General features: G+C 39.4%; 3 protein-coding genes across 14 annotated transcripts in view; 2 read left to right on the top strand and 1 right to left on the bottom strand.

The window, feature by feature from the left end:
- The first annotated feature begins 969 nt into the window (after positions 1 to 969).
- On the top strand, positions 970 to 7,586 carry epoa (erythropoietin a). Of its 2 annotated transcripts, none has more exons than XM_051428736.1 (5): positions 970 to 1,167; positions 5,537 to 5,667; positions 5,804 to 5,890; positions 6,095 to 6,259; positions 7,101 to 7,586. In XM_051428736.1, exons 1-5 carry the CDS (start codon positions 1,089 to 1,091, stop codon positions 7,251 to 7,253), a joined length of 615 nt encoding a protein of 204 aa, XP_051284696.1. In that variant the 5' UTR covers positions 970 to 1,088; the 3' UTR covers positions 7,254 to 7,586. The 2 variants fall into 2 exon arrangements, with proteins under 2 accessions (XP_051284696.1, XP_051284697.1); XM_051428737.1 differs by lacking the exon at positions 970 to 1,167 and adding an exon at positions 1,379 to 1,616.
- Positions 7,587 to 8,759: 1,173 nt separating this feature from the next.
- pop7 (POP7 homolog, ribonuclease P/MRP subunit) lies at positions 8,760 to 23,593 on the bottom strand. Of its 4 annotated transcripts, none has more exons than XM_051428741.1 (3): positions 23,487 to 23,593; positions 9,994 to 10,063; positions 8,760 to 9,916 (listed from the first exon to the last, which is right to left on the bottom strand). In XM_051428741.1, exon 3 carries the CDS (start codon positions 9,876 to 9,878, stop codon positions 9,423 to 9,425), a length of 456 nt encoding a protein of 151 aa, XP_051284701.1. In that variant the 5' UTR covers positions 9,879 to 9,916; positions 9,994 to 10,063; positions 23,487 to 23,593; the 3' UTR covers positions 8,760 to 9,422. The 4 variants fall into 4 exon arrangements, with proteins under 4 accessions (XP_051284701.1, XP_051284700.1, XP_051284699.1 ...); XM_051428740.1 differs by lacking the exon at positions 23,487 to 23,593 and adding an exon at positions 11,130 to 11,236; XM_051428739.1 differs by lacking the exon at positions 9,994 to 10,063.
- Positions 13,386 to 25,477, top strand: part of LOC127379287 (up-regulator of cell proliferation) — a 38,467-nt gene continuing 26,375 nt past the window's right edge. Inside the window, exons 1-5 of one of the 8 annotated variants that reach the window (XM_051428708.1) lie at positions 13,386 to 13,543; positions 14,909 to 14,971; positions 15,079 to 15,184; positions 15,299 to 15,385; positions 15,754 to 16,221. In XM_051428708.1, coding sequence (XP_051284668.1) covers positions 14,945 to 14,971; positions 15,079 to 15,184; positions 15,299 to 15,385; positions 15,754 to 16,221 — 688 coding nt within the window. In that variant the 5' untranslated portion in view covers positions 13,386 to 13,543; positions 14,909 to 14,944. Of the gene's footprint in view, positions 13,544 to 14,908; positions 14,972 to 15,078; positions 15,191 to 15,298; positions 15,386 to 15,753; positions 20,061 to 25,477 lie in introns of all 8 variants that reach the window. The other 7 variants (XM_051428703.1, XM_051428704.1, XM_051428705.1 and 4 more) reach the window with 7 other exon arrangements.

Genomic DNA, 25,477 nt, shown 5'->3' with positions numbered 1-25,477 from the left:
CATGATGAATATGAAGGTGAAGATGGGGATGATGATGATGATGATGGAGAGCACTAACTTAGCAACTGCCAAAGCCATAGTATATGAATCGCACCATTTCAATGCTCATTAAATCATTTAGTGCATAAAAGCATCAGCACTCATTTAGTTTCTCCAACCATTTATTGTGTTTTTTCTTTCAGTTTCTAACTATATGTAACTTCAAGTTTAACCTGCTGGTCTTTTACAGTTCACAACACAAATGATAACAGCAGAAAATGAACAGAAAGTAAGAACAAAAATACTAAACTCCCCAGGAATTTACAGGCTACCTTTATCTCATCAACTGATGGGCACTCATTTGTGAACGCCTGGGTAAAGACATTCAGGTGGAAGTTTTGGATGAACACAAGCTGTAAACATTCGAGGATGTGTGTCACTGTGGGAAGGGGGTGAGGGGGGCTGGGGTGTTAAATACATGTGCGTCACACACTGTGTGGCAAGATTGCGTCTCAGGAGTTACAGGATGCGCAAAGTGCTCCAATTAACATGTACACTAGCTGATGTGCTGCGATCAGTTTTATCCTAAAAATCATTTTTCTGATTGCTGGAAAGTTCAAGAATAACATCGATTTATGTCCACGTTTAATTTCTGTGTCACATCTTTTCCCCACTGTGGTCATCCAGTGCGCCCTGGCATATGATAGATGTCAGGGATAGTCCTATAAATCAATCCAACAACCGAGACTGAACTGCTCATTTGATCATTTATTATAAATATTTACACGATCAGTTATTTTAAAAATATACTACTGTAACGAACGTTTCTGAAAACCATCCGAACAATGGATGGGAAGTCTCCGCACGGCGTTTTTGAGACAGTATTTACTTTTTAGGCCAAATGTTTTATAAACAGGGATAGCCTATTATTTGGATAACAATGAAAGAAAACAGTTTTGCCTTAAGGGAGGAGGTGGTGTAGATTGTCATCATAGAAACAATGCAACTTTATTTTCAAAGTCATCAATAAAAAATCAAACAGGATCAGTTTTTAGAAACACCTACCGGATAAGTGCAGGAGATCCACAAAAGAGCTTCGTTTCCAATTAATGGGCAATAGACGGACCTATGGGCCAAACCGCGAGGACCCTGTGAGGGGCTATGCGGATACCGCTATGGAGTTTCCCAGTGAGTTATGGACATGCCTTCATGATTTTTTTCTCTGTACACTGGCTTTAGCACTTAGTCTATTTTCACGCTTTACGCATGGGGGGCTGCATGCATGGGTTGATGTTTAATCGCTCACCGTGGTGCGTAAAAAGGCGCGTCCTCGTCCTTATCGTCACGTTATCGCTATATCCTTAGGGGAGGTAAATAAAAGGTTTTGCCAAAGCACAGCAGTGATGCAAAGTGTGGTAGGTGACCGCTCTCACCAGCAGCACTGATCTTTTTTGACACGGACCTACATGCCGATCGGACAAGCGCTGGGACCAGCGCACTTGGTTGTATGTTGGACTCACTGGATTTGACTGGTGCCTTTAACTTGAGCCGTGGAGCGCGTGCATATATTTAATTCTTTCACAATGTTCTTAAAAGATGCGGCACCTGTTTGCGAATGTTGCAGAAAACGAGTAGAGGTAAGATCGCTTGTATTATGATGTAGTTCGGTACGTTCCTTTGTATGAAGTACCTGTGCGCCTCATCAGGAGGCTGTATGTGCTCAGCAGTTAACGCGTTTATCACGTTGATGATCTGGATGTGGCGTGCAGCTATTAGGTATTCACATCCCCTATGTGTATGGTGAGTTCTGAATCTTGAGGTCATTGCAGTTGTATCTGGGGGTCTGGGTTTCTTATGCTTGTTTTCCTAAAAGTTGTGCCAAACTCCAAATCCTACATGTTCTGAGACCCACGCTTTAGAATTGTATTTATTCACTGCAGTTCTTGGAAATAGATTGTGTAATGCCTCTTCCTAGAAGTCTGATGTACATTAGTCTATGCTGTAAAACTATAATCTCCTTAACAGCCATTAATCATTTAATCTATAAAATAAAAAAAATCCCCTCTAAATGAAGCCAAATTACTGTCAGGTGAAGAACATTGTACACCTAATAATGGGGGGGGACACCGTTCAGTCTCTTTTTGAAGTTGACACAAGGCATCATGTTAATCCTGAGTTAAATCTGTTGGAGCTGCTGGTTTGATTCCCACTTGTGCTAAAGATGTGTTATTTCCTGTTCCTGTAAGCCACTGCAGATAAAATGCTCTGTTTTTCTGTCTTGTTCTCAGGGAAAATACATCTTCAGTCAGTTCTTCTCTAGCATGACACAGCACACTGGAAAGTTAAGGGTACTGAATGCGAAAGCTGAATCTGCAGTTTTCGGCACAGTCGTCACATACTTATGTCAGCGGAAAAGAGCAAAGGGTTATCACAGGCTGACAGCTATAAGGGATTCCAGCAAAGCCAAACAGGAAATGATGTCACGCCTGTGTCATCTGATAGCCGCTAATTTACAACTCTGTACTTTGTCATGGGGAAGACCCCTTAACAATAGAGAGGAGGGTGAAAGCATTCAAATAGCAACCGTCCCAATACAGAGGTGTACTCTAAATAGTATGTCCCTACCAGCCCTCTGTGCCATTTAACCATTAGTACCATTCCAACTGCATGGTTTCAATTGCAGCGCGCTCTCTGTGCACCTGTTTGACATGGTTAGTTAAAATAGCACATGTCAAATGCATCAGTTCACGTGAGCATGCAGCCACCCAAAGCATCTGTCAGATACCTGGAGTGAAGCTTGCCATTACCCAAAGCACTGCCACTTGTGGACCACTGCTTCCGATTTAAAATAGCAACATGGTTTTGGCCGTAGATGTCAAAGCAGGCAGACAAAGCTCTTAACTTCTAGTTTGGCCACAGTCCTGCAAATTCCACCACCCTGGTAAGAATGTAGAGAGAGAGAGAGAGTGCGTACACACAGTTTAGATTGATGAATTCTCACGTAGGCAATGGCGGAGGTGAAAGGGTCACAGATAATCCTCAAGCTGAATCACACACACACTTATTTAACAACGTGGCCGCATTTTGGTAAATGACAAATGCCAGAGTGAATGTAAAAGATTTTTTGTCTGTGCATACATCACTTTGCCTCTGAAAATACTATATGAATTGGTATGTGTTATGTATACTTACAACAATCCAAAGCTTATTGATCCATTCTGCTCTAAAGCGATAATGTAGAAAGACCTCCGGGGCTTGTATAAACTTAAAGTATCACAGGAGGTCTGAAAAAGAACATATGCAAAAAGATTCAAAGGTTGTTATTTACTTTAAAGTGGACACATTTACAAAAGTCTACTATTAAATGAAGCAGTGTCTAAATAAAGGGGAGCAGCCACTTAACAGCCAACAGTCCAGAAGGACCTGTGTGAAATGCTTCATGGTTTTTTCCCATTCAGCATTCATTTCCTGCTAAACTGACCTTGTGTCTTCATTATGAGTAAATCATAATTTTAAATGAACCTATGAATGACTCTTTAAAAATGCACAGCCATATGTATCAGTGAATGTCACACCCTTTTTGCGCATGTCGTGGTGCATGTGTGTTCATGAGGCAGAAATACTGTTCCTAAAGCGTATGGTGAAATGAGTAGTTTGTGAAGCTGTGGGACACTGTGTCCATGCACTACCCCTGCCACTATACATAAAGTTTCTGTAACACGTGGGTGGTATGAGTTAGATGTGCAGTTACATACATAGACTGATCCTGTGTGTCACTGTCAGTCTCCACCACCATGTTGGCATCACAGAAAAGAGGGCATGCAGGTAAAGTTGATTGATTATAAAACTGACCGCCCACTACTAATGTAGTTAACGTAGTTCAGCTCACTCTCTGCTAGTTTTCTGCGATTCTGGGAATTTGATCTAGCCTGTATCTGACCTGTCTGCCTGCGAAGATCATCAGTATTTTCTATCATCCTTCTGCGTCACACATCCAGGCTGCTGTGAAAGAGTGCATTCAGCATGTGGTACAGAGGAACGAGGCTGGATGCCCACATGACCCACAACACTAGAACCACTCTCATTGCCAAATGTATCCATAGAGTTCAGAGTATGCTTTCAATGGATGTCTAAAGTTTCTTTCATGGTCACTGAGAAAAGGTTGGAAGCAATATCTACAATTCTGAATAAGGCTGACTAATGGCCCAATTATAGATCCACTCAGTTCTAAAAACGGGTTAACACAAGGAAATAGTTATTTCTGCATTGTCATATCTGCAGGTTTTTGATCATCAGAATCCAGGATATCACATGGTCACATGCAAGAATGAAACTAAATGAATGAGATACTGCTTAATCATGCTGAATCATGCTTATTTGACATGATACAGCCCTAAATCAAACTAACTGTAATGTTGATGAAAGACTGATCCTTGAGCAGCTAACTGATCCAGATAATGGTAATAAATGCAAGACACAATGTCCCTAACAGATCAAACGGTTGCTAGAATTATATAATTCACACAGACTTCTGAGCTCATAGTCAGTGAACAGAAAATGTGATATCAATAGTTTGTAACATTAATATTTGTTCTCATACATACTTTGTTGTCGGATAAAGTCTGATCTGAAGAGGTCATAGGACCACAATGGGAATTAAGTATTTGTAGACATTAGTTTAAAAATATAAATGATATGATTATAGCCCTGAGGGTCACCAGATGTATTTTCACATATAATGCTGTAAGCGTCACTAGATGAGGGTGGTGGGTAGAAAGCAACAAAAGACACAGTTGTTCCAAAGGTCTTGAGGTTTTCATACATTTAAAATGTGAATCAAGATAACAAATGATAAGTGGATTGCTTTGTATCGTTCCCAGTCAAACATTTACCTTGTGAAAATGAATACATAGCAGTTTTTTTGGTTGATGGCTGATGCTGAAGTGCAATCTGGTCTGATCCAGAGTTTCCCTAAATTGGTTGAGTTTTCATTTAAGATATTTTAAGGATCACATATTGGTCGGGGGGTGTCTGTATTGATATGACTGATTGAGTTTGGTTGTTATAGCTAGACTGACAGTCACGTGCCAAGTGAAAAAAGGAAGACAACCACGCACTGCTACTTTCTATAGGAGTGGTTCTGCAAAGTTCAGTGCCAGAGGGTTGTTTAAGTGTCATTGAAGCAATAAACTCTCAACAACTACAGCTCAGTAGGCATATCATGCACATATAATCACAATGAGAAACAAGAATAAGAGTTCATGTATGTGTGGAGGATAGAAGAAAACCCCCGCAGGTGCTAAACAGTGTTGCTGAAGTAGCATTCTATGGACAGATGAGATAAGCATTAAAATTATGACTCTCACACTAGAACCTTGAGGTGTGGCGCAGAAAGCAAATTGTGTCATTCTGCTAAGTCATGACTTAAACAAACATTAGTTCATATAAAAGCAAAGGTGTCCCACATGTTGTCTCTTTACTCGCTACTTGCTACTTTTCATCATTTCGTCGTTCGCAGGCCTTTGAGTGACTGTCTTTTTTGTATCTGTGACGCCAGGACTGCTTGCCTTGCTGTTGATAGTGTTGGAGTGGACCCGGCCAGGCCTACCATCCCCGCTGAGGCCAATCTGTGACCTGAGAGTCCTGAATCATTTCATTAAGGAAGCGCGAGACGCAGAAGTCGCTATGGTGAGAGGAAAATGTATGCATGCACTCAGATCTAAGAGCGGGCGAAGCTTGCTGCAGAGATACTGTGGTCCTGGAATGACCCATACTGAATGTTTACCATAACTTAAACACTAACATCATTACTCTGTTTTCTTAGAAGTCGTGTAGAGAAGGATGCAGCCTGTCAGAGTCTGTCACTGTTCCCCAAACCAGAGTTGAATTTGATGTCTGGGAGAAGAAAACTGTAAGTACTCACTGAAAACAGCTGAATGTTAAAACAGCTGGCAACAGATTTGGATTAGCCATAACATGGAATACAAATTAAAAGAAACTTGCAGCCTTTTAGTGTGTAATATAGTTCATTTCTAATGGGAGAGCTGATTACCTGCTCCTTATCGCTTCCATAATGACACCCTTCAACTCTTGCCTTCTTTATTTTTTCGCCAAGGCACTGGAGCAAGCCCAGGAGGTGCAGTCTGGTTTATGGCTCTTACAACAGGCCCTCAACTTGCTACGGACCTCAGTCACCAACACAGCACTGCAAAGTCACATAGACAACTCAATCAGAAACCTGCTCAGCATCAATGGTGTGCTCCGTAGCCTCAACATCCAGGTGGGTGACAGCAGGTTCAAAGGTACAAATTCAAAGACAATGCTGTGAATAAACTGGCACATTCCCAAAGAAATGTGATTCACTTTGATAGTTAGTTTTAATCTTTTTAATCCTTTTGAAATATGAAAGTTTATCATGTGCACACTCTTTGCATTTATTATCTAGTTTAGATATACTGTTTTCAATCAGGCTGGCCCACTTGAGGTAAGCCAGAGATGTTCCCCAGGGAACACACACACCCCGCTCCTTCATTGCTTGTCTTTTGCAAGCATTGTCAAACACCTATGTGGTTCATCTCTCTCATGTTAAATTAGGTGGCTTTTACAAGCTTCTGAGGGGTTAAAAAAAAGGTTGCATTTCCGTTCTGCAACATTTTTTGATAAACTTGTTTTGTCCAGAATAAAAGCAACATCATTAACCACTACCTCTGCTAAGGACCCAACACATCCATATTTTTCAAAAGTTTGGTGGATTCTTTCTGATCACACAGTTGTGATGAAGTAAGCAGTCTGTCTAAACTAATTATATTTGAAAGGATAAGCCATGTTTTTTTTAAGATATAGTAGTCATACTTGGGTTTCTTGTTATGTAATAATTGTGTTTTCTTCAATAATATAGAGAAATTGAAAGATGTCATGAGACATTCTGTAGAAACTGTAACTGTAAGCCCTTTGTGATCATCACTACAGTGGGTTTGTGTGGATGTCTAACCTTTTAACTTCATAAACCACCATGAAATAACTGAAGCATGTTGGTGATTTGGACGAAAGAGGATGAAACACAAAAAAGATAAATCTTCCAAATGAAGACAAGTCACATGTTTCTTTGTGTTATCTTTTAGGAATACACCCCACCAGCAAGTGCAGCGGGTCTTGAGGGAACATGGAGGGTGTCCTCTGCAACGGATTTGCTTCAAGTCCATGTCAACTTCCTGCGGGGCAAAGTGCGCCTCCTTCTTTTGGATGCGCAGGCTTGTCAGCAAGATGTCAGCTGATCAGCTGTTCTCCATACTCCAGGCAAAGCTAATTTGTGTTTCCGAAGGCAAGAGGAGGGACTTAACACTGCTGCCCTGCACGCTGGCTGCTGGAAGCGGTGTGGAAGGAGAGGAAGATGCAGCCATCCTCACATGAGAGGAGGAAGCTGAAAGGAGAAGACAGTCCCAGCTAGGCTTTGGATGGACAGGAGATGATTGCACCTTGGAATGTAGATGGGAAACATGGACACGGTGAAGCACACTCTGACCAAAATGAGGTCTATGGGAAGCACTGCTCAGATAGCTGTTCTACTGGCACTCTCTTGCACTTTGTGTGTGGATGTACTTTTGTGTGTGCGCGACTTAAGTTTAAATCTGTATGTAGTGTGTATGTGTGTTTGTTTCCAGTGAGTTTGACCCCCACACTCACCTCTATAGAGTGACTTGTGGAGTGAAACACCCAGAAAATATTGATTGCACCTGGAAATTGGAGGACTGTGAGGTTGTGACAGAGCATCCATTTCCAATAGCACTGCAAAAAGGCAAAAAATGAATGAGGCCTCACCCCACAAGCCTTTTAACATTTGTCAACTATGCCTCACTGAAACATTAGTCTCCTCTCTTGGATGTTTTTCAGTGAATATTTTAAATATATTTTTAAAAGTTGTGTAATGACTATTTATACAGATTTTCTACTTTAAAGCTCCAGTCTTTGTATTTTTTAGTGTCGGATCTTTAAGATTTTTAGTTGGGCTCTCGTTGCAATGTTCTCACGTAACACTGTTTTTGCAAAGCTGTTCAACACCACTCGCAATGACACGCTGCTGTCTTCCTTTTTATACAGATCGCTAGCAGTTAGTTTCACATTGCATGTTCCTTCCAAATAACACGACGAAGGCTAAAAAGTGGTTCAGTTACAGTGAACGAGGGAGCGCAAGGTCAGTGAGGAGGAGGGTGCAGGGTTACGTGAGAACTGTGAAGATTGTTTGGTCATTATCTGTGTTTTTGTTGCTGCCTAACCAACACTCAACCAGTCGCTACACACTGATAGCCAGAGTGTCTGGGAAAATGCTGTGTGGCTTTTACAATTAACATCCTGTGAGCCTGTAATTGCAAATATTTTTCCAGAATCTGACGCTAACGCTGTCTGATCCCTCCCTCTATTGTTCGTCATCAAACAGCAGGCTGGCAATCAGTTAGTCCTGGGAACTTGAGGCTTTCTATTAAATGGATGCTCAACTATTTAAGATTAGTTAAATGTTCTTCCTTGTTGTTTCCCGTGTTTTTAAATCTTGTTGTGCATCTACAAGATGTTGTTAAGGATGTTTGTACATGTTTTCTTTCCTGTTATTTTGTCCCATCACTGTATAATTTGCTATTTAAATACAAAATATTATTCTTGGATAAAGAAAGGATAGATGGAAACACAACAAGGGGAGGTCTGTCCATTTCATTCATTATCTGTGTCTTGTTCGCATCACGTGAGAGTTAAATGAGTGTCTCCTACCCTTAATACACAGTTAAAAATGGTTTCCAGCAAATTTTATTTTTTGTCAAGAAATCCAATTCATTGTCTTCCTGAAAACTGTCCCCTTCATATTCATTATGAACACAAACAACACCAGCAGTTCAAGGATATGAAACCAAATTGAAAGAGACTACTGACATCTAGTGGACATTTACTACAACAACACCAGCTTGAAATTGAAACTTAGGATACTGCAGTTTTTTAAATTATTTGTATCTTCAAAAACAGACATGACACTGTAAACACTTGCAGAGCCTCTTAGGCCTTCAAATTAAAGACACTTGTACATTTACATTTGGCACAGCCATGTCTACAACTATTAAATTAGACTGAGGTTTCACCTGTCAGACACCACTGTTGCTTCAAGGCATGCAAAGTAAAAAAGGAACAACGGTAACAATTCACAACTGACAAAACACATGACAAAAGACCATAATATGTTTAGTCAACTAAGGCTGTCCCAATTGGAGTATTTTTGACTTATAAACATACAGCCAACAGACTGTATGTTGTCTGCTCCATTTTGCAGTCCTCTAGTGCTGTTATCATGTCTCCACACGCAGTCCCACCAGCTGTCTGTATATCTGTATGCCCAGTTATGCGGAAACAAATAGAACTTGAAGACTAATTGAGAACCTCTACACAACACACCTCTTGTCAGGTCACTGAGGGTCAGGGTAGAAAACCTTAATATGAATGGCCGAGTTGTTGCGTGTACGCGTCATGGGCTCCCCGGCTTCATCAGGATCTTCAGGCTCCAGATCGTCCACAAGCTCCACCGTGGAGGTGTTTGCTGCCAGCTGCAGCACCCCCTGGCTGCTGGCCTGCAGCTGAAGGGCGATGTTGATCGCCCTGTTGATGGCCAGGCCCAGGCCGTGGACACAGATCTCCCTGTGACCCCCACCTTCCAGAAGCTTCTGACAGCGAGCCAACTGAGCCCGGAAATCGGTCTTCATGTTGACGTAGACGTCGTTCCGTCGCTTTGGGAGTTTCCGGGGGAGGCGCTTCCTAAGGGTGTACTCCACTGGGTCCATCTCTACAGCCGCAGAGGAGGAGTCCGTGTGCACCGGGGCTGTTTGAGGGACAGAGGACATTCCTGGGTTGCGTGGCTCTGTCATGTTTCTCAGTGGATAAACAGTATGTGCTTAGGCAATAGCTGGGGGCAAAAGAGAAAAGAAAGTTAGAAGACAGAAGCTGATGAAATGTGGTCATGATACCTTCCAGCAAACTTACAGACATCCTCGTGTAGCTGCAACTAACAATTATTTTCACTATCTCTTAATCTGGTGATTTGTCGTTCAATCTGTAAAATGAAAGCAAAATATAAAAAATCCCCATCACAATTTCCTTTCTTCAACATGTGACCAACAACGACAGATCATCACAACTGAGAAACCTGAAACTATTTAATATAAAAGACTACCTATTAATCTATTATCATACACGGTAGATACTGATTCATTTTCTTTCAACTAACATTAACTAACAGTTTCAGCTCGGTGTCCTAGGTCCTTATAATCCTAGTCGATCAACAGAAAATTCAACTATCAACTATACTGATAGTAGAACATAAGTAAGTATTCCAGCTTCTCCAATGCTTTGATTTGCCACTGTTGTTCACAGCTTTATAGACTGAATATGTTTGGGGCATTGACTTTATATATTTGGGGACAGATGGTTGGACAAAACAAGACATTTTGGCTTTAGAGTTGTATTGGGAATTTTCAACATTTTATAGAGCAAACACTTAATCGAGAAAATAAACAGCAAACTGTTAGACACTGAAAACAGTCGCTTCAGTCGGATAACGTTACTATATTCACCTTACTATACCACAGAAATACCATAATATGACCCTGTTGATAGCATAAATGCTAACCCCTTACGGTGATGTTAAGGACATCAGCAGCAAGCAACAGCAATACAGTAACAACAATAAGTACTCTATTACTATTGCTTTAAATAGAGAAAGAATGTATGTCTCAATGTAGTTTTGCTGCTACGAAGAGCTGTATGACTCCAAAGAGACAGGCTAACAAACATTAGCCACGTTAGCCTCATAGCGTTCCCTAGGCAAACCGTGGGTTTGCTTTCTACCTACTTTGTGGCAGGATATTGCATCTTTAAGTGAATATTGGTGATCTCACAGATGTCTCTTGTTTTTCAGGGGTGATTAAATGTTCGTCCGGCACAAAACCAACATTTAAATCCAACATTAATACACTGCTGAGGTCGCTAATGGGGCTAGCTAAAGCTAACGAGCCCCAAAACAGTGGGTCAGTTTAACTAGTTAACTTAACTTTAACTAGGTAATTTACGGTAAGGCATCAACACTTTGAGTAGGTAATCCATTTGGTGAGCACACTTACCTTCATAAAATAATTTGAAATAACAAATGTGAGGCATTACATTGCTAACGGCTGGGGTAACAGCGGCTTTAGTGGCTTTAACAATGTATTTTCTGTGCCCCGGAAGTAGAGTCGCAGGGGAAAATACTGCCGCCTTCTGGTGAGTAAAAGTGAAATATACATCATGAGCACAGACTGTAGACAGGATGGATATAAATACATATACTGAGATGGATAAATATGTACAGTGATGGTAATACAACTTATAGACTGTAGTAAATAAATGTATAACTATGATGTGATATACACAGGCAGTAATAAGGCTGAGATATAAACAGATTCTAAACAAGTAACCAAGTGAGCGGGTGGAGCCGCCGCAAGAGAATATTTGTGTATGGCACAGTACGTATAGTATAATATGGTACTAGTTTAAAGTAGTATATGGTGTAACACGGCAATAAAGTATAAAATGGTGTATATGAGTGTTGTGTGAGTAAAGTGTTATAGTGGCGAACAGTCTGAGCCTGGTGGTGTGAGACCGGATGCTGCGGCAATCTGTTTGGTCTGTACGCAAAGGCAGAGGACTTTTTGGAAACAGGGACAATGGTGGACAATGGGGACTGCAGACTAGAGCAGTAAGTGCTGATGCCATCAGGTCTGGGTGCATTGTGGACTAATCCATTTGAAGGATCTGCACACATCTGCACTGGATATGGGCAGCAGACCTGGGCCTTTTCTAACTCCTTAACCTGGAAGTTTTTCTTAAAGTGTGCATAGAAGGTGTTTACTTCATCTGGGAGAAATGTAGACATTGTCTTTTTTCGTTTTATGTGATGTTTCTCTGATGGTAGTCCAGACCACATGTTTCTGGTGCTGGAGTCCTGGTAGTTAGTCCGTGCTTTAAGTGTGGCACAGACTTCCTCATTAACCCAGGACTTCTGATTTGTGTGTGTCCGTACAGTAAGACATCACACTGGCACATACAGGTACTACAAAAAACAAAGAAAACTGAAGATTCAACAGGTGACAATGAAATTTGAGTGTGTATACATTTCTTTCATATTAAACAAGTCTTTTATAGACATGGGTAATAATTTTGTGCCTTTGCCTGAACCTGAGTGTTTGTCAGCTGTCATGCTCCTTCAGTCCTATCCAAGTGGATCAGTGAACCAACACAGCGGCCATACATTGTTTATCCGGATATCTATACATATTTGAATCACCAAGGCTAAGTGTTATAAACCAAATACCTGACTTGTTAATAACTGTAAATGATCTGGTGTACGAGCTGAAACCATGAAATTTGATTTTATGCTAACTGGGTGGCATTGTCATTATGAGACGTTCTGGCAAATTAAAAAGAGACAGGAAGCAGCTCTCAGCGATGTCAACCCCCTTTATCACAGGAAACAGGATCTCAAAACCCCAGCTGCAAAATACAGTTGGGCTCAGCAAATGCAGCCACCTCATGGTTAAAACTATAAAAATAACAACATAAACTATCATGTTCTGACACATTACACACTGACACTAACAAAACGTAGCATTTGCATTATGGAGCATAAAAGAGCAAACTTATACTGTTGAGCACTAGTTTCCATATGTAGTGGTAATATACCACAATATACACATATATTATACATATATATATATACACTGGTATACAATATATACAACTGTACACAGAGTGATCTCTGACTTTTTGCCAACTATAGTCATATTCATATTCATAATTGTAATCTTTCTTAAATAAACAATACGTTGTCAGTTTTGGCGTTGCCAGATTTCTACCCATGATTCTGTGCATTTAGCTCAAACTTGGTAGTCTATATAAACTCCTCCACCGTAACATTTGTTTTTGGAGATAATTTTCTTATCCACACTAAATCAACACTCTTAAAATGTAAGTCAACTATTTCAGATACCCATTAATTTCTGACAAATCCCAGTAAAACATTTTTATATATCAAAGCTTAAAATCAAACGCCCTGTGAAAGTCAAGAAAATAATAAATTGTGGGTTTCCTCTATTTCAACCTGTTTCTAACCTCTGGAGATACTGTATGAGCTTTAAGCCAAGAGGAAGTAGTTAGTAATAAGTGTATATTATCTAAGATGGAGGAATATAATTTATATACACAGCTCAACAACAAGGAAAACACCCTTGTGCACTCATCTGAGATAATTGTTTGTTTGATGTTTTTTTACCGTAAATTGAATTGGACTTTCCCAGAAACCACATGATCATGGAACCAAAAGTGAAAGTGGCATCACCCTGCAGAATAAAAGAAGGGGTCTGCACTGCGAGACTGCACTGGCGTGAAGAGTGGAGCTTCAGCTATGGGACAGACTGACCAATGAATACTGCATAGCTGAAAAGAAAAACTCCTGGAAGAAAGAATGCAGCTTCACCAAGAGCACATCTCTTCTACAATGGTGAGTTTCTATGCTTTTTCTTTGTCAGTGATTTTTCTGTTATGTGTGTGATGGGAGGAGCTGATAAACGTGATGGGTAACATATAATTACTATATTATGAACAACCGATTATTCATGTAATATGATATTGTAGAGCTTTCAAGGCTTCCACTATAAAGGCTTTCTTTGATTTACATACATTGTCAGCATTAGTACAACATCAGCATCAGTACAGTCACTGCAATTATTTTAATGCTTTATGTGCATTTATTCGGCTTCTTTAAAACGATGATAGTACATGTATTATAGTGAAGGATGTAGAACAGACCTGCCGAGGTCTGCCTTAACATAATATATACATTTCATATCATAATGTTATATAATCGTTGTTGTTTGCAGCTAAACAACAAATAAAGCTTTGAAACCTGCTCTCCTCTTATCAACCCACTGCACGCATTTACAGGCACTTTTTACATTTACAGGCCATTAGTTTTCCTAAACATTTTTTTTTTTTTTTTTTAAATATAATGTGGTTTACTGTATATGAAGGGGTAGTGTAAAATTGATATGAAACAACTAGAAAAAATGTATCTTCTTTTTGTTTTGACATAATTTTGCGAGCCAGAGGGAAGGGGTGGAGGGCTGGAAATGGTCCCTGGGCCGGCAGTTTGAGATGATTGGTTTATTTTCATCAGTATGTTATCAGATTCTTTGATTGGACTGGTCTGGATGAATCTCTCAATATTTCTGAAGGAGAACTCTTTAGTGTTCTTTATCGATGTTTTGTTAAGCATAGAGTTACAGACAGTTCATTTAAATGTTATTGAAAAATGTGTTTTTTAAATGCGATGTGTCAGATTGACTCTGTCAAGTGAAAGTTGACCAAATAAAGTAGGCTATGTGCAATAAACACAGTTTGACTTGAATTGCATGTCTTGAGTGTTAAGGGGTAAGGGGAAACCTATGGGACTTCACAAGTTTAGCACAAAGAGGCAGGCATGTTTTCGATGAAATATACACTGTTTATGAAGTTTATGAGTTTTATGAGTTGAGGGGCGTTTCCAACAGGGGCGCTCGTTGGTAGAGTAAATGCAATGCAGAATATTCTCACCATAAACAGGTGTAGGGTGTTATATATTCTAAAGGATCAGTCATGTGATTCTGGAGGGGTGGAGATGGGAATCGCCAAAGTCGTGTATTTTCCAAGCCTACAGGAGAGAGCTTAAGACTGAGAATAATAAATTATTGTTGTGATTGGAAAGATAATGCATTCAGGTAGGCTGCATGGTATTATAAACTTTATCGGGTATTTATAGTAATATTGTCTATAAAAAAGAAAGAAAGAAAGAATAAAGCCTAATATACTTTTCTCTCATTATTTTCAGTGAGAAGCTGTTTTAATAATCTGGACCAAGTGTGGGATGACTGAGACTACCCCCACAATGGAGGTAAACATCTAGTCTCTACAACTCAAAAAGATACACTAAATGAAATGGAAATGTTTTTTTACAAGCTTGTGTCAATAAATTACATACTGTTTTTCTTATTTATCAAGGAGATCAGTGATGCAGAGTCATTTGTAGACTGTGAGGAATTAGAGGACACTCCATCAACACTGTGTTCTGACAGCAAGGGTGACTTTCAACAGACTGATGCATCTGGTAAAGGTCAGCTTTATTCAATCTATTGTTAAGCAGAACGTTTCTAAATGATGGGCAGTCTAGCAGAAAGTGAAACCATGATTATCAACTGTATTATTGTTGTTATTTTCACAGCACCCTACAATGAAAACCTCAACCAGGTTTCTGAAGAACCAAAGAATAAGAAAACTAGCAAGACTGTCCAAACATCTGCACACACAAGTGAGTAAAATAAAAACATGGTTATAACAATAATGAAGCAGTAAGTCACAATGTCCTTCCCAGGGGGAAGATGCACAGAGTCAAGACATGGTTACAATAACATGGATAAATTCAAACACAAGCCTCAATGTAGACAAAATAAATAATCCTTACCTGGTTAAGGATCAGGGCCAAAAAGCTCTTGGCTGGAGTCTTTTCTTTACTTTTTTCGTTTGAAATATACTGTTCACTGGTACATAATGCTTCCAGGAAATAGACACAGATTTGCAGCAATACCAGACATTTTGGCACACATGCACGGATTGATTTTACATGTCATTAAAACACGTATGATTGGTTTGAAATAACAAACATCATAATATCCACAGAGACACAACTGGAGAGCTTATTGGAGGATCTGGGATTGGAGCAGCACTACACAGATAAGCTATCCCTGAGCACAATACTTCAGATTGATGAGAAGACCATCACTGATGAACCTGCCAAGTGTAACTCAGATCTTCCATGGTATTTTCTGAAGAAACTAATGATGGTTAATGTGGTAGCTAGGAATGTGAAATGTTCATTTGTATGTGAGTCAAACTGTGATGCTGCATCAGGAAAGACAGAGTTAAATTTTGATGATCTTTTTAATGGTCCACATTCAGGTGACATGCTGAACCCCCTCGACATAATCACTGCTCTCTTTCTGTGTTCTGATGGTTTTGTACAGCAGGAAATGGCACTCAAAATGTCTATGTGTCAGTTTGCTGTGCCTCTGCTGCTTCCCAATTGTGACTCAAAGCAGTGCACACTCATGCTTTGGGCTTTGAGAGACATTGTTAAAAAGTACAGACCTCAGTCACTTTCAGAATCCAAGGGCTTTATTGAAGACAGAATTGTTGTCTCTGAACTTCCAATGGTATCTTTTGTGAGATTGGGTGAGTGCTCCTTGTCCAAGTCAGAGATCCTCAATAAGCTTCTGAACAATACTCAGCAGTACCATGATACCTTTGTTCACTGTAACTTGGAGTGTGGTGACAGCCCAAGAAGAATATCCAATGGATTGGCTGAAATTACCTGGTACCTTCCTTGTGGGAACAAAAACATGGATGTTTTCAGTGAACCAGTAGCTGTAGCGAACCTTCGTGGAGACATTGCTTCATTTGAAACACAATTTTCATTTTTGTGTCAGACATCTGAAGCAGTATTTGTGTTCTTCGACAATTTGGACTCTGAGTGCAAGCTGCTTATCAATCAAAACCACAAAGCACAGATCTTCCTGGTGGGTAACCATCAAAGCCAGAGGTTCAGTGTAGATGCTCTAAAAAAAGTAGCAACTGAGCTGCGCTTAACTAACAGCAACATACTTTTGAAGGCTAAACACATGAATGATGCAGACTTTGTCAAAAAATTGCGGAACACAATCAGGGATGTAGTTGAGAACTCAAAGATGAAGATGGGAATTGAGAAGATGGCTGACATTGCCCATGAACTGGGAATCTGGGTTGATGAAGACTGTTCACAGTGCCAGACTGCCAAGAAAAATGCAGATGCCATCACTGCAGAAATTCAAGACATTTTTTCATACAAAGAAGCTCAGCTGCCATTGCAAGGACAAATATGGAAGGACCTGACTTGCTTGGAGAAGGAGGAATTTCGGCTTCGGAAAGTTGGGTCTAAAGACATAGAAAAGTACAAAAGTGATCTTCAGTTACAGAAAACAGAACTTCGCAAAAAGCAGAACTCTTATGACATGTCAAATGCAATGTCATGTTTCATTGACGCAATATCAAGCCCAGGGATTGAGAGGTGTTATTTCCTGAAATGGATGCGAATGAACCTCGATAACCTATCTCGAGAAAAACTGTCTGGCCTCAGGGAGCAGTACAAAAAGAAATACAAAGAAAACAAAGAGGAGATCAAAGACATTGACAGACAACTTTCCAACAGCTCACTAGGGACTGAACACTTCTTCCGTGAAATGGGTCAGATCTATGAAGCTTCACTTTCCCTTCCAGAAACAGACCCATCACGACAACAATTACAGCATCTGCCAAGACTGTGCGCACAATTGTTGCTTGATGGATTTCCCATTGAGCTTGTAGATGGAGATGCATCCAACATACCTCTCAGATGGGCGAGTGACGTTCTCTCTCAGCTCAATGACTTGGTGTGTCCTAAGAACAAGATACTGGTAGTCACAGTTCTTGGAGTCCAGAGCACAGGGAAGTCTACTCTCCTCAACACCATGTTTGGAGTGCAGTTTGCAGTCAGCAGTGGTCGATGCACTCGAGGTGCTTTTATGTTGCTCATCAGAATCAATGAAGATGTCAAAAAAGTTCTAAATTGTGACTTCATGGTGATCATTGACACTGAGGGATTAAAGTCACCAGAGCTTGCACAACTGGACAATAGCCATGAACATGACAATGAGCTTGCAACACTTGTTGTGGGGTTGAGTGACATCACCATTATCAATATTGCAATGGAGAATTCAACAGAAATGAAGGACATCCTACAAATAGTCGTGCATGCTTTTCTCAGGATGAAAGAAGTGGGCAAAAAGCCCAAATGTCAGTTTGTTCACCAGAATGTGTCAGATGTTTCAGCCCATGAGAAGAACTTAAGAGACAGGAAACTGCTCTTGGAACAGTTAAATGAGATGACCCAGGCAGCAGCCAAGATGGAAAAGAAAGAGGAGAACAAGAGTTTCACTGATGTGATGGAGTACAGTCCAGATACTGGGAACTGGTACATCCCTGGTCTCTGGAATGGAAACCCACCAATGGCACCAGTCAATGCAGGATACAGTGAGGCTGTTTATGAGCTCAAGAAAACCATCATCCAAACTTTGGTTAGTTGTGAGTCATCTGCAAATAAAATCTTGGATTTTACAGAGTGGATGAAAAGCCTGTGGAATGCAGTAAAGCACGAAAACTTCATCTTCAGCTTCAGAAACAGCTTAGTGGCTGATGCATACATGAGACTGTGCACAGAATTCAACAAATGGGAATGGAAATTCAAACAAGAAATGTACGCGTGGGTAACAGAAACTGAAACTAAAATTTCCAACTTCGGCACAGTTGCTGTGGATTCTAAGATATCTGACATGGGAGAATATCTCCTTCTTTTGAAAAGTGAAGCTAACACAGTGCTGGCCAAATGGGAGACAAAGATTCTTGAAAATCTGGAACAGTACTTCAAGCAAACAGAGGGTCATGTCTATCTAGTTGAAGGATACAGAGAGGACTTTGCAAACAGTGCAAAGAGCCTTCGACGAGAAATGGAGAACTCTGTGTCAAATCAGCTCAAAGTAGCAGCTGACATCAGACGAGGAATGAAAGAAATTGACAGAATCAAGGAGAACCACACAAAAGAATTAGAGGGGAGAGTGTGTCAATTGATTGAGAAATGTCGGAAGAAAAAACTCAAGATGACAGAGAAGGAGCTTGACACAGAATTTGATGAGATGTGGAATAGAACAGTGAATGAACTATCTTGTTCTCAACCAAAGGCCACAAATGTCATCACAAGTGTTACCCTCTGCCTGAGAGACAATCTATCACGTAAGGGGAGTTATACATGTGAATTATTAAGTCAAAAAAGACTGCAAGATTGTGGAGTGGTACCTTTCAAATATACAGCTGAGGGAGTCATCAACAAACTCAAACAAACTGTCAACAAAGTCTGTAAAGTATTCAACATTGAAGAACATGTCAGAGCTTTACAAAAAATAGCTGGCAGCATCATAGATGCTTGCACACAGTTTGTGACTGACAAAATGGAAAGGAAAAACAATTACCATGACACTTACATCCAGGAGATCCTACACATTATTGACGAGAGGCTGAAAAACAATCAGGATGTAAAGAACATAGAGATTGAGTTTGAAGTTTCTCTGAAACAGCACATCTGTGGAGTTGCAGCCAGACAGTTTCAGAAAATGCAGGAAGATTTCCTACATGAGAATGATCCCTACAGATGTCTCAATCAAAACAAAGAAAAGTTTCGTGCTGATTTCAAAGATGTGTTCAATAAACGAGACCAGTGCCAGAAGAAGGCAAAAGAATTCACAGAGCGCTGTTTGAGGCCAGCAGTTGAAGACTTTGTCAACCGTTCTTTGGGTCCTGATATCACTGGTGAAATGCAGACAAGCTTCGAGTTCAGCACACGAATGTACTTCCAGTATTCCATTTTACTGGATCTGCTCTCAATGAATGACTTTGACAAATATCATAGCTATATTTGCTCATATGAGAATTATGTAAAGGAATGGATACTTGACCGCATTGTGGAACACCTTTCATATGGGTCTAAGATGTTTGAGTTTGAGGATAAACATCTCCAGTCAAGTATCAGGAGCATAAATGATGCTATCAACAAAGCTAAAACAGAGAAGAGTGGCAACTTGAAGACATTTGTTAAAAATGTCTGTCAAAAACTTGGTGATAAACTGGTCATTTCCCAGGATGCCCTTGGTGCTTTCATGATCCTGAACAATGCCAACCAGGAACAGTTTGCTCACTGGCTCACTGAGTGTGTTAAGGACATGGAACACACTCTTAGAGAGAAGTTTAAAGAAACAAACATCCAAATGACGCTACAAGCTCTTCATGTGAAGCCTCAGAACGAGCTTTTAACCAAACTGATTGGATGTGGTAAACAGTGTCCGTTCTGCAAAGCTCCTTGTGAGGCAGGAGGAAAACAACATAAAGAGCACTGCACTTCACTACATCGGCCACAGGGTCTGGGTAGATTCAGTTGGGATGGGACAGACAAACTTGTCACTGACATATGCACTTCCTTAGTGATCAGTGACGTGCATTTTCAATGCAATGCCACAAAAGGTGAATGGCACCCTTACAAGAGTTACACAGATATTTTCCCAGACTGGAGAATTGTTCCAGATAAAAGTCTTGAGGCATCAGACTACTGGAAATATGTACTGGCAAAGTTCAACAATGAGTTTGCTAAAGCATATAATGCAAGACCTGCTGATATTCCTGAAACTTGGAAAAGTACTACGTACAAACAGGCAGAAGCGAGTCTCAAAGAGTCATTTAACATCAAGTGAGAATGCTAACCTTCCCCTCACTTTGTTTGAGTGTACAGAGGTACCCATCCTCCTTTCATGGATATTTTCATCTTGTTTGATATAACAAAGAAGAGAATCACAAGTAGTAACATACTGTATATAAGATGACATGTTTGACGATATTGTCACTACAGGTCAACATTTTAGCATCAAAGGTTTACAATAGGGATGGCAGAAACAAAATCACTGCAAATACTGGTCAGCTCGATTGTAGATGGTGATAAACGTGTGTCATCAAAATAATCTGCTTTCACTGTATATTAATGTTGACCTCATCAAGATATTTAAATACTCTTTGATACTCTGAGTCAATGTGTAAGGCAGGGACATACAAAATGGTTCCAGTTTGATGGGTTTGAATTCCTGATCTTTGTGTGACAGATGAAGCTCATTGTATTGCCACTGAAAAGAGCAAGTTAAAAAAGTGACATAAATATTTTTTTCTTTTATGAAATATGTGACATACGGTCTTTTATTGGTTGTTTTTGTGAAGCATCTCATATGAAACTTTTACATTCTCTATACTTATTTTAAAGATCGTCCTACTTGTGGTATAGTCATAATGGGACAGAATGTTTTTTTTCTGATTAAGTATGATGTTCATTTGCTTTTGTTTGTCTGAAGTGTCTGATGTCAAATATTTACATTTACCCTTGTTTTTTACACATCACTCAGCCTGCATGTGGAATTGCCGTAATAGGACAGAATGTAAAAAAAAAATCTGTTTGATTTGATTATTTATTAGAATTGTGAATCTGTTAATGAATATTTCAAGTACTGAATGATAATTCAGTCTAAATGTTAACATGTAGGTTACCTGAGTTTTATTTTAATCTGGGTATAATATGTGATTGTCTTAACTTGGAATTTATAATCACTGCAATTAAGAATTGAAGATTTAAATAACAATCAAATGATAATTCCTTCTTTATGTGTTGTTGTCTGCGTGTATACTCTCATTACTTATTACTTTTATTACTCTTACTTACTCCTGTAAACTGACTCAATAAAGAGAAAAAATGGGCAGACTGGCTATGAATGTCTTTAATGTTTCCCAGATTAGAATCACAGCATACAGCATATGAGCGGAGCGGGGAGCGGAAGTATTTTGTGTTGAGCGAGGAGCGGCAATTTTTTTAAAAGGTGGAGCGGAGCCTTATCTCTCGCTCCAATTTCGCTCCGGTCGCTCATGCCCCACCCGGAAGCATCTTTGCACCTGCAAGCACACCCACACTAGTTTCTTTCAAAACTATGGAGTTTAATGTGTACTTCAGAAAAGAAACTGAGAAGTCGTACAAGTGTACTATTCCTGTAAAAGTTTATTTCGTTTGAAAACTTGGATGACTTGCATTTTGTAGCCTATTTATTTGAGTTAAATATGCCCATTGATTCATCTAACCCCTGATCCTATTGGTTTAAAAATAAAACATTTTGAATTAATAAGTTGTGGTCTTACTGTTTTTGTCAGCTTAAAAACGAAACATTACCCTCATGTCTTAGTTGAGTTGGGTCGTGGTATTTTTTAAATGAAATGAAAATATGTAGCGTGGGGAAAAACGGCCAAGCTCATGTTTTATTTGTGAATATAAGATTGCAGGTGAGGGTTGTACGATGCAGGTTTTTTTTTGAGCGGAGTGGTGAGCGAGTGAAACAGGATAAAATTCATCATGGAGTTGAGAATCTGTGAGCGAGGAGTGGAAATTTTCACCCGGTCCGCTCCGCTCACATGCTCTGACAGTGTATAATAACTTCTAAATTAAACAGAAATATCATCACCTCATTTATTTATATAGTTTTACTATACTTTTTAAAATAATCATCTTTTTTAAAATTCCATTATTTAACATTTGTCTTCATCTCAAGTCTTGGGTTTCTGAATTCAACAAAGAATGTAAAAACAAGACAACAGGTGCAACTTGGCAATGGAGACCAAGCTGGAGAGTTGTGTGAGTGTCACTGTCTTTGTGTATGTTTACCATTGTGGGCTGTTAACCATGTGCTTCAATGCACCACTGACCTGACACTGGATCTCCAAATAACCTCAGTGATATGGAGTCATCAGGTGTTGCCTTTTGCTTGGCTGTCTGCAGTTGTCGGGCACGTTACGAATGAACCAAAATCCAGCCCAAACTGTGAGAACCACAGGGCTGCAGTGAGTCACTTTATAACATAGACGAGGGAGTATAGATGTATTGTGATATGAAGCTAAAGCTTCAACACAAAAAGAGTAGTTGATCCTTCAATCCAACTGAAAAACCTTAAACTAGGTGATATAAAAGACTCATGTATTATCATACAAGGTAGATGCCGATTCATTTTCTTTCAATTAACAGTTTCAGCTCTGTGTCATAGATCCTTTAGTCAATCAACAGAAAATTCAACTATCAATTATACTGATAGTAGAACATAAGTTAAAAGGGAAATATTCCCCAATTCCAGCTTCTCCAATGCTTTGATTTGCCACTCTTGCTCAGCTTTGTAGACTGAATATGTTTGGGGCATTGACTTTATATATTTGGGGGCAGATGGTTGGACAAAACAAGACATTTTGGCTTTAGAGTTGTATTGGGAATTTTCAATATTTTCTAACATTTTATACGTTATTTAATGGATAACGTTACTATATTCACATTACTATACCACAAAAATAACATAGTACGACACTGTTGATAGCATGATTGCATACCCCTTACGGTGATCTTAAGGACATCAGCAGCAAGCGATAGCAATTTACCACGATAAGTACTCTATTACTATTGCTTTAAATAGAGAAAAACTGTATGTCTCAATGTAGTTTTGCTGCTACGAAGAGCTGTATGACTCCAAAGAGACAGGCTAGTCAACAACAAAACCAACATTTAAATCCAACATTAATACACTGCTGAGGTCGCTAATGGGGCTAGCTAAAGCTAACGAGCCCCAAAACAGTGGGTCAGTTTAACTAGTTAACTTAACTTTAACTAGGTAATTTACGGTAAGGCATCAACACTTTGAGTAGGTAATCCATTTGGTGAGCACACTTACCTTCATAAAATAATTTGAAATAACAAATGTGAGGCATTACATTGCTAACGGCTGGGGTAACAGCGGCTTTAGTGGCTTTAACAATGTATTTTCTGTGCCCCGGAAGTAGAGTCGCAGGGGAAAATACTGCCGCCTTCTGGTGAGTAAAAGTGAAATATACATCATGAGCACAGACTGTAGACAGGATGGATATAAATACATATACTGAGATGGATAAATATGTACAGTGATGGTAATACAACTTATAGACTGTAGTAAATAAATGTATAACTATGATGTGATATACACAGGCAGTAATAAGGCTGAGATATAAACAGATTCTAAACAAGTAACCAAGTGAGCGGGTGGAGCCGCCGCAAGAGAATATTTGTGTATGGCACAGTACGTATAGTATAATATGGTACTAGTTTAAAGTAGTATATGGTGTAACACGGCAATAAAGTATAACATGGTGTATATGAGTGTTGTGTGAGTAAAGTTTTATAGTTGATGTTTCTGTGATGGTAGTCCAGACCACATGTTTCTGGTGCTGGAGTCCTGGTAGTTAGTCCGTGCTTTAAGTGTGGCACAGACTTCCTCATTAACCCAGGACTTCTGATTTGTGTGTGTCCGTACAGTAAGACATCACACTGGCACATACAGGTACTACAAAAAACAAAGAAAACTGAAGATTCAACAGGTGACAATGAAATTTGAGTGTGTATACATTTCTTTCATATTAAACACGTCTTTTATAGACATGGGTAATAATTTTGTGCCTTTGCCTGAACCTGAGTGTTTGTCAGCTGTCATGCTCCTTCAGTCCTATCCAAGTGGATCAGTGAACCAACACAGCGGCCATACATTGTTTATCCGGACATCTATACATATTTGAATCACCAAGGCTAAGTGTTATAAACCAAATAACCGACTTGTTAATAACTGTAAATGATCTGGGTTCAGATTAAGTTGTACTGGTGTACGAGCTGAAACCATGAAATTTGATTTTATGCTAACTGGGTGGCATTGTCATTATGAGACGTTCTGGCAAATTAAAAAGAGACAGGAAGCAGCTCTTTGCGATGTCAACCCCCTTTATCACAGGAAACAGGATCTCAAAACCCCAGCTGCAAAATACAGTTGGGCTCAGCAAATGCAGCCACCTCATGGTTAAAACTATAAAGATAACAACATAAACTATCATGTTCTGACACATTACACACTGACACTAACAAAACGTAGCATTTGCATTATGGAGCATAAAAGAGCAAACTTATACTGTTGAGCACTAGTTTCCATATGTAGTGGTAATATACCACAATATACACATATATTATACATATATATATATACACTGGTATACAATATATACAACTGTACACAGAGTGATCTCTGACTTTTTGCCAACTATAGTCATATTCATATTCATAATTGTAATCTTTCTTAAATAAACAATACGTTGTCAGTTTTGGCGTTGCCAGATTTCTACCCATGATTCTGTGCATTTAGCTCAAACTTGGTAGTCTATATAAACTCCTCCACCGTAACATTTGTTTTTGGAGTTAATCTTGTTATCCACACTAAATCAACACTCTTAAAAAGTAAGTCAACTATTTCAGATACCCATTCATTTCTGACAAATCCCAGTAAAACATTTTTATATATCATAGCTTAAAATCAAACGCCCTATGAAAGTCAATAAAATAATAAATTGTGGGTTTCCTGTATTTCAACCTGTTTCTAACCTCTGGAGATACTGTATGAGCTTTAAGCCAAGAGGAACTGGTAAGTAATAAGTGTAATAAGTAATAAGTGTATATTATCTAAGATGGAGGAATACAATTTATATACACAGCTCAACAACAAGGAAAACACCCTTGTGCACTCATCTGAGATAATAGTTTGTTTGATGTTTTTTTTTACTGTAAATTGAATTGGACTTTCCCAGAAACCACATGATCATGGAACCAAAAGTGAAAGTGGCATCACCCTGCAGAATAAAAGGAGGGGTC

Source organism: Dicentrarchus labrax, unplaced genomic scaffold (assembly GCF_905237075.1).
Source record: "Dicentrarchus labrax unplaced genomic scaffold, dlabrax2021, whole genome shotgun sequence".
Taxonomy (NCBI): domain Eukaryota; kingdom Metazoa; phylum Chordata; class Actinopteri; family Moronidae; genus Dicentrarchus; species Dicentrarchus labrax.
Note: the sequence above shows the minus strand (reverse complement) of the source record. Positions and strands in the feature narration are given on the sequence as shown.